The sequence below is a fragment of the Tetranychus urticae genome, chromosome 1 (genome assembly GCF_039701765.1).
Source record: "Tetranychus urticae isolate SD_2017Ah chromosome 1, NJAU_TeUrti_SD_1.0, whole genome shotgun sequence".
NCBI classification, from domain to species: domain Eukaryota; kingdom Metazoa; phylum Arthropoda; class Arachnida; order Trombidiformes; family Tetranychidae; genus Tetranychus; species Tetranychus urticae.
In genome coordinates, this window is record NC_142958.1 from 28,010,271 (window position 1) to 28,019,659 (window position 9,389).

The 9,389-nt window shown below is 33.8% G+C and overlaps 3 protein-coding genes across 3 annotated transcripts; 2 read left to right on the forward strand and 1 right to left on the reverse strand.

The window, feature by feature from the left end:
- Positions 1–1,712: 1,712 nt before the first annotated feature.
- LOC107369867 (GMP reductase 1) lies at positions 1,713–3,344 on the forward strand. The gene is made up of 5 exons (XM_015937841.3): positions 1,713–1,908; positions 1,972–2,091; positions 2,229–2,312; positions 2,377–2,761; positions 2,835–3,344. The coding sequence occupies exons 1-5, from the start codon at positions 1,822–1,824 to the stop codon at positions 3,209–3,211; spliced, it is 1,053 nt and encodes a 350-aa protein (XP_015793327.1). The 5' UTR covers positions 1,713–1,821; the 3' UTR covers positions 3,212–3,344.
- A 97-nt stretch (positions 3,345–3,441) lies between these two features.
- Gdi (GDP dissociation inhibitor) lies at positions 3,442–6,217 on the forward strand. The gene is made up of 3 exons (XM_015937840.3): positions 3,442–3,596; positions 4,230–4,463; positions 4,757–6,217. Exons 2-3 carry the CDS (start codon positions 4,261–4,263, stop codon positions 5,883–5,885), a joined length of 1,332 nt encoding a protein of 443 aa, XP_015793326.1. The 5' UTR covers positions 3,442–3,596; positions 4,230–4,260; the 3' UTR covers positions 5,886–6,217.
- Positions 5,631–8,870, reverse strand: LOC107369804 (uncharacterized). Its single transcript, XM_015937779.2, has one exon. It carries the CDS (start codon positions 8,868–8,870, stop codon positions 7,374–7,376), a length of 1,497 nt encoding a protein of 498 aa, XP_015793265.2. The 3' UTR covers positions 5,631–7,373.
- Between the last annotated feature and the right edge of the window lie 519 nt (positions 8,871–9,389).

Below are 9,389 nucleotides of genomic sequence, written 5' to 3' on the forward strand. Positions count from 1 at the left end.
AAATTGTATATAAATGAATGTCTAAATTTGATTGTCAACTTTGTGAAATATAAAACCGGAAAGTCACTGATTTGCCTGGTTTTTTCTTGTTAAACTCTTCATTACTTCAACTGATTAGCTGATTTGTTTTCCTGTTTCAATTAATCGCAACAATCAACAGGAAAGCGAGAAATAATTTCAATGTTCCCAATGTTGAATATTTGTTTATTTCAAGCCTCAGTCTTTATTCAACCAACTCATTAGTAATAATCATTTGACCAAATTTAATCATCAATTTACTCACCATTGATATTACAGTTTCAATGATTTCATTTCAATCTATCAATTTTACATTACTGATCAACTGGTTTAATTTATCTCTATAAAGAAACTCAATTTAAGTCCAACAAACACTTGAACCTTCAGTTGACTGTTACTTTGATTATTATTGATAAATGAAAATAATTCAACTGTTGATGAATTCAATGTCAAAAATTGATTATAAATTAGATTAACTTACCATGTTGTGAACATCAAATCGCATCATTTTCAGGTTCACATTGAATTGATATCAATCGAGCGACAGAACAAAAATAGATGGCAAAGGGTAAATTAAGTTTTAATTGTGACTATTCTTGCCAAATTAATGCTTAATTTGACCTGAAACCTTCCCAAAGCTCTGAGCCTTGCTCAGTCTATCTAAAGGTGGGATCCTTTGGCTACTATTTTGGGCTATTTTCATTTACTAATTTCATTGTCTACTGCATTAGGAATTGCTATGTTAATAGTGTTTGTAAGTAACTAACCTTCTATCACTTTAAATTTGACTCCTCCATCTTTTTTTCGTGGGTTTTTGGTCAATTGTTTCTCGTGTTGAGCTTGAGCTTTTAATTTATTAATAACTGACCAAATGTATTTATATCTTGTATCTTGTTGAAAGGTGATTCACTTAAAATAATTGTCTGATAATCACATTAGTAAAAACAAATTACTCAAAAAGCCTTTTCAGCCTTAAATCGAATGGTTGTCTAACTATTAAACTAATTTACTCCAATATTTGCATTGATATTTGTTCAATGGTTGATACAAACAATACATTTGTTCAGGTTTAATCAAATTTAACCTCTTTTTGAGCATTTAGTTTAAGGACTTTGCAAATTTTCATTGTTATACATTGATCAAACTAATGAAAGGTATTAAATTTTGGGTTAAACTTGATTTATCCATGTCATGAAACCTGAAAATGTCCCAATGTGTACTAAACAAAATAAGAAAACCAGATTTTTGTCAGTTTTACTTGGATTTGTGCTTTTTACTTCTGACTAATTGTTTAAGCTTTTATTGGATTAAACTTAAACTCATTTACTTTACACTGGAGCTGACGGTCAATATTTAAAACAGTCTCAACGATAAGACTTTATTTTGAATCTCATTCTGCAGTTAATCCTAATCCTTTCAAGTTTCTTGCTTTCAAATAGCTCAAGTCTTTTTCAATTATCTCAATATTCGTTGAAATTGGTCTGATAATTAACGAAGATAGGTTCAAAAATCATTTTAGTTTAAACAAAGATTTGTAGATGACATTAGATTATTTGCTTTGCTTCTTATTTATTTACCAAAAGTTAGTCTCCTTTACCAGAAAGCTTAAACTCTTGTTATCGGAGTACTTCCTAGATGTCACTCTGAACAGAGATATTCTCGATTTGGCTTACTAACCAGTTCAGTTTCGAATGTCAGGAATTTAGTTCAACTCCATTGTTTTTCACCAGTTCATCTAAAGTATTGTCTCTTTTAAAATAGTGGTTCAAATAATTTTGGTCTCAAACACTAACATTATTAAAGATGCCGACCATTCAATATGATGTTAAACTTGACTTCAAGGATGTTCTCTTACGACCCAAGCGAAGTACTTTAAAAAGTAGATCAGAGGTAAGTTGTTTGGTTTTTTATAATGTAAAGTGCGACTCTAAGGATTCCTATTTCTTCTAACAGGTTGACTTGAATCGTTGCATTAAATTCAAAAATTCTAACCAAGAATTTACTGGCGTACCCATCATAGCAGCTAATATGGACACTATTGGTACATTTGATATGGCTGTAGCCTTGAATAAGGTATATTATTATGAAAAAAAAATTTCAATTAGCTTTTACCCTTGGCATTAAACATTTGAAGATAATTATTTCTCTATATTTTCATTTTTCTATTTTTCTACTCTTGCTTTCTGTGTTCTTTTTCTCAACTTACACAGCATAATCTACTTACAACTATCCATAAACATTATTCAGTGGAAGAATGGAAATCATTTGCTAATCAACATCCTGATGCTATTAAGGTTAGTCTCAATGCTGTAATCAGATGAATTGTTTCTCATTCATTTTTCATTTTACTTTTCTTAGAATATCGCTGTTAGCTCTGGAATTGGAGAGTCAGATTTCACCAATTTGAAAGCAATTCTCACAGAAGTTCCCACCATACCTTTCATTTGTTTAGATGTTGCCAATGGTTATTCAGAGTTTTTCGTTGACTTTGTTAAACAAGTTCGATCAAATTTTCCCGATCGCACAATTATGGCGGGTAATGTGGTAACAGACGAAATGGTTGAAGAGCTTATTCTTGCTGGAGCTGATATAATTAAAGTTGGCATTGGTCCAGGCTCAGTCTGTACAACTCGTAAAAAGACGGGTGTAGGTTACCCACAATTAAGTGCTGTTCTTGAATGTGCAGATGCAGCACATGGTCTAGGCGGCCATATTATATCGGATGGAGGCTGTACATGTCCAGGTAAATCAATTTTGTCATTTATTATTGTCTTATTAGTTAGATTTGTGTTAAATTTTAATTTTCAATTTCACAGGTGACATTTGTAAAGCTTTTGGTGCTGGAGCTGATTTTGTTATGCTGGGTGGCATGCTGTCTGGACACACTGAATGTGGTGGTGAGACCATTGAAAAAAATGGTAAAAAATACAAAAAATTTTATGGCATGAGTTCAGCAACAGCAATGAATAAGCATCATGGAGGAGTCGCTGAGTATCGAGCCTCAGAAGGTAAAACTGTTGAAGTTCCATTCCGTGGGGATGTTGACCAGACAATTTTAGACATTCTTGGTGGCCTGAGATCTGCATGCACGTATACTGGATCAGCAAAGCTTAAGGAACTTCCTCGTCGAACCACGTTTATTCGAGTAACTCAACAAACCAATGAAATTTTCCACCAACTCGAAGTTAATTAATAATCAAACCGTTTGTTAAATCTCGCAATTTGTCCGCGTTAAGCGAAATATTTTGAAAAATCTAAATAGTATCATTTTTAGTCGATTAAACTTAGGATTTTCTGATTATTAAACAAAAGTTTGCCTTTAAAAATTACAATTTTCAAAAAACACAATTTTTCAACACATGCGTGCAACCACCTTTTACACCACTATCTTCCTGTAATTTGTCTTTCTTTCACTTTTACACCTCTTCAGTTCCTCCTCCAGCACTTTTTGTCTGTTTCCGATCGTTTTCCGCACTCCTCAATCTCGTAATTAAAGACGAAACTCCTTTCGTTGGTGCCTAATTATAATTGTGCTCCAAAATCATTATTCACTATCACTATAAACTGTTTCCATTCAGGTTAGTCTATTAATATTTTAACCCAATCTTTGTCAACATTTTGTTTTTGTCATTTTCTTTTCCAATCCTTTTTTCTGTTTTTATTATATTTTTTTAGTTATCAATTATTTTAACCTATCTGTCTTTTACCTCTCATCAACCGTATACCATCTATTTGTTGGTCTGCATTCTTTTTTGCTTCTCCTTTCTGAATCTTCGCTGTTCTCTCAATGTTTTTTTCTGCCTGTCTGTTTTTCTGACAGACTCTTTCGTCGTTTCTCTTTCTCTATCTTTTTCTCTTTCTTTTTTGCTTTCCCTGATGATGTAAAACAAAATTTTTACCCCCAGTGTATCCTCTCTCACTCTGTCTCTCTCTCTCTCTCTTTCTCATTCTTTAAGTTTAGCACTCTCTCACTGTTGCTTCTTCTCCCACCTCCTTATATCTTCCATCATCGTGGCTGGAAAGATCGGCAATTGTACTTCTCCTTTTTTTGAATTAGACTTAATAAATCGTCACTAATTTGTACACCCTTTCGTTGCTCTCTCCCTCTGTTTAAAGTTCTGCTTTGTCTTTCAAGATTAGACTTTTAAATTCATTTTATCACCTTGTTTCTGTAGCCCTTCTTTAATCTTTATTTTCGTGTCACTCAACAGGTATCATAACAATATCTAACTCCTAGTTATCATGGATGAAGAATATGATGCCATTGTTTTGGGTACTGGGCTCAAGGAATGTATTATTTCTGGAATGCTCTCCGTTTCTGGAAAAAAGGTTCTCCATATTGACCGAAACAAATATTATGGTGGTGAATCGGCAAGTATTACGCCATTAGAGGATCTATTCAGTAAATTTGGCAATGAAGTACCCAGCCTTGCAGAATATGGAAGGTGATTATGAAAATTTGATCAATTTTTGCTTGGTTTAAAAGAGGCAGATGTATAATGACTATACCCCTTACTGTAATAGCTTTATGCACTAATAGATGAAAAAGTACAATATGTGTTACATATTTCAATATTTTCCATCTCGTCATTCATGCATCTTTCTCATTTAAAAAACAAGCAGCTCGTTTGCATTTTGTATGTTGAAAATTGTGTTTTGTTACAGTTCATTTTCCTGTTTAATGCTAATGTTTTCTTTCCATTTGTTTTTATTTAATTTTTGGTGTCTGTTTATGTAGGACTCGAGACTGGAATGTTGATCTCATTCCAAAATTTCTCATGGCCAATGGATTGTTGGTTAAATTATTGATACACACTGAAGTTACCAGATATCTTGAATTTAAAGTTATCGAAGGATCATACGTATACAAAGGAGGCAAGATCTTTAAGGTTCCAGCTGATGAGAAGGAGGCTTTGGCGTCTAGTTTAATGGGAATGTTTGAGAAACGAAGATTCCGTAGTTTCTTGTTATTCGTTAAAGATTTCAAAAAAGATGAAAAATCAACCTGGAAAGATATTGATCCTTTCAAGACAACAGCTGCTCAACTGTATGAGCATTTCAATTTAGACAAGGACACTGCTGATTTCACTGGTCATGCTTTAGCTTTGTATCGAGATGATGACTATCTCAGTAAACCATGCTACGATTTGATTGAAAGAGTTCGCCTTTACAGTGAATCTTTGGCGCGATATGGTAAAAGTCCATACCTTTATCCTTTATATGGTTTGGGTGAACTTCCCCAAGGGTTTGCTCGTCTCTCTGCCATTTATGGTGGTACTTATATGCTGGACAAACCAGTGGATGAGATTGTAATTGAGAATGGTAAAGTTGTCGGTGTAAAATCTGGCGATGAAATTGCCCGATGTAAGCAAGTCTATTGTGACCCAAGCTATGTACCTGAGCGGGTTACTAAAGTTGGTCAAGTAATTCGTTGTATCTGTTTACTCAACCACCCTATCCCGAATACCAAAGATTCTCTCTCCACTCAAATTATCATTCCTCAAAAACAAGTTGGTCGTAAATCTGATATTTATGTCTCTATGGTATCTTATACTCACCAAGTCTCTGCTAAAGGCTGGTTCATTGCTATGGTATCAGCTTTTGTTGAAACCAACAACCCTGAAGCTGAAATTAAACCTGGACTTGATCTTCTGGGTCCCATTAAACAGAAATTTGTATCCATTTCGGACATTTACAGACCCAAAGATGATGGTGTGGAAAGCCAAATATTTATTTCGGAATCATTCGATGCTACAACTCATTTTGAAACAACTTGTCTTGACGTATTAGACATTTACAAAAGAGGAACCGGTGAAGAGTTTGACTTCTCCAAAGTGAAACGTAACTTGGATGACGAAGAAAACTAATTATGTCAAATTTTGGAGAAAAAGGAGCAACAGGAATCATCCGCTAGTATTCAGCAAGGTTAAACAAGAAAAGATTTTGCAAAAAGTATCAAAGGACTCAACAGGAAAAAAAATATGCTATTCTATATCTTCAACCTCTTTTCTCACCTTGCCACTTCTATCTCTTTATTCTCCCCTAAAAATGTTTCAGCTTCCTTTTACTTTTATTACCGGTCTCAAAATCCTCTCTTAAATCTAATCTATTCTCACTCCCCCTCTCCTTCACCAATAAAAAAAACTCATGTTGAAAGATATATCTAATAATATTAACGGTGTTGTAAATGGATCTTTAATAACTGCTTGTCCTTTTTTTCTCAAATATGCACTCCTTAATGCGCTTTTTCTCATTCCTTTCACAAGAAAAATCAGCCCAAGAAAAAAAAATCTTTCTTCAGGTAACCACTTTCCAGCTTGTTTTTTATCTTCACCACTTTTCGTTTCTACTTTTATCTTCTTTCTTTGTATTTCATCTCCTCTGTAAGGATTAATTGCTTTTGGAAAAGTAAATGAGTGTTAGATTGTGAATGATGATTCAATTTGTGACTATTTTCTCAGTGTTCATGTCGCTTCTAAAACAATTTCTGTCATGTTTTCATTTTCTGTATTTTCAGACCATAATCTCTTAGCCATCAACCGCATATTTCATTGACTTATGTGTTAGTCTTGTCTTCCAACCTTTCATCCATGGTTGAGTCACATTCTTGCCATCATCATCATCATTTTTTGTTACTCCTTCATACCCTCTGCCTCCATTTTTCCATTCTCATCTTTAACTCGTTTTTTTTATCATTCAACAATCTCATCTCTTTCTCTCCCTCTGTCTATCATTTGTCTTTTATTTACTTTTCCTATTTTTTTGCTTATTGTCTTTTTTACTTTTTAAAAGCAAAAATCAACCAACTCAATCCGAAAAAAAGAGATGAAAAGATAGCTTATGATTGAGATATGAAATTATCTTTTTGTGAACTGATTTTTTGATTGTTACATATTAATGTCAATTGAACTTCAGTTATTCATCCCTTACAATCTAACTATTTACAGCCTTACATTTTCAATCAAGGATGAAAAGCTGTCGGAAAGGAGAGGAAAGAAGGAGAATCTACTGATAACATAAAAAAGAGAAGATTCGATGCACAGATTCATGAAAGGAATCAAGTGAAATATTGTAAATCTCTTTTACTTGATGGATTAGGTTAAAGATTATAATTTGGTTTCTTCTTCATTTCTTCATTTCCATCTCTAACAAGCATCATGCAAAGAGACGCTGTTGTTAAAGCTGCTGTATTAGAAGTACAATCATGTCTGATGAAAAAAAAGCAAAACTTTATTGCATATTGTTGATTTAATCTAGATTTATTTGAATTATGGAATATAAATAGGATATGAACTTTTGATACAAAATTAATAAATAATAAAACTCTAGTAATGCCATTTTTAGGATCAACCTGATTATCGCGGATTAATTAGTTGCAATGTATTCGGCTGGAAATGATTTTGAGTCAACAAACGTTTCCGAGTTAGACTTGTATTGTCCAATTTTTCTGATGGCTTGACTTCATTTTTATTGTCGACTATTTTACCATTATCTTGAGCAACTGCTGTTTTAATTTGTAATGATTGATCACCAATAATTGAGGAAAAATCAAGTGGATTAAGCGAACGTTTTTGTCCATCTGAGGTCAGCTGATAATGTTTAATGTATCCACTCCCCTTGGATCCAGATTCATATCCATTACCACCTTCGTCGCCATTGTTTTCATCATTTTCTTTGTTTAATTCATCATTATTTTTATCTCCCGTTCTGTATCTTTCTTGAGCTGCCAGTTCTGACTTTTCCTCTCTGACTGTTACTTTACGATGATAATCCCGATGTTTCTTGATTTTATTTCCTTCTCCATTGTCATCAGACTCGTCTGATTCGTTATTTTCATCATTCTCATTTTTGTTTCTCTGCTGTTTTCTCACTGGAAATCTTCGTGCCTTTGCTCTGGGTCCATCTTCATTTTTATCGTCTTTTTTAATGATTTCCTTATACTGATTTTGTCTTCTCAAACCGTGGTTATTGATGTCATTGTCATCAGAATCTGCTTCTTCACCACTATCTTGATTGCCAAGCAAAAGCTCAATCCTGTTGTCGGCGTTTACATCATCATTGTCACTGTTTTCATTGTTTTTAGCAGCTTGTGCACCGTCTAGCACTATGGACTGTCCACCTTTCTGGTCAGATTGCTGTTGCTGTTGTTGAAGTCTTTGTTTCAATAGTTTCAACTTTAACTGCTCAATTATGTCATCATTTTTTGTTTCTTGGTCCCTTGATATTGAGCTCTTGGCCATATTTTCAATTCCACTGGTTTCACTAGACTCGTTATTTTTTGAATGAACTACCACTCCCTGTTGTTTCTCCACGTGTTCATCAACTTTACCTTTGTCATGATGTTCCAAGTGTTTCTTGGCTGCCACCGAATGATTTTCTTTCACTTTCTCGCCTCTATCCCAATGCCATCGCTTAACAAAACCATCACCTTTGTCCCAAATCATTTTCACAAATTTATCTTCTCCTGAATGAGAATCATGGTCCAAATGATCCAGCTCGTGCTCCTTGTGCATTTGTGCCAATCCTTTGTCAATTTTAATCACTTTACCGTCAGCCGAAGCATCACCTGCGGCTTCACCACCATTAGTTGCCTCCTTTGCGTTTTCACCATCGGATGTAAACAATCTATAAGCCTCACGATGTTTGGCTGAATCTTTTTTCCTCTTCTTCTTCAATAGTCTGTTCATTTTTGAACCACGATTAGAGTCATCGAAGGAGTAAAATAAAGGTTTCATTTCGATCAAAGTAGTCTCTGTTGGCTCGATTAATCCAAGTTTATTCTCGCCATAAACGCAAATAAAAATGGACTCAAGCAAGATTAAAATTAAAGGCAATTTCAAACAAAACTTCATTGAAATCCACACAAGGTGAAGGGTTATTCAATTGATTGTGGAATCGTTTAAAGTTGATACCAAAGCAACCAAATGTAGAGACGCTTAATTGTTAACCATAAACTGGGTAATATGGACAAGAACTTAAACTAATGCAGCTGTTGATTAAAAACACGACTTTAAAATTTTGGAATCACAACTGAAAGATTATTGAATTGGAAGTAATGTTGAGCAAAGATTGTTCCGTGTGTAACTGAAGGTAGACGAGATTGAGCGTCTGATAGTTGTTCTTCAAAATGATTATTTAAAATTTTAATCAGACCAAAGAGCTGTACCGTTTATTTTGTTTTGTATCATTCCTCATCCCAAATCCTATTCATTGGTTAAATATTGTAATTAAATTAATTTAATTTAACAAAGTAACATCCTACTTGACCAAACAATGTAAACACACGAAGAAAAGCTTTTGTAACTTTCATTCTTGAATGTAAATCATGATAAAAATTTTATTCAAATCACTCAAGGCATAACGACAAATGT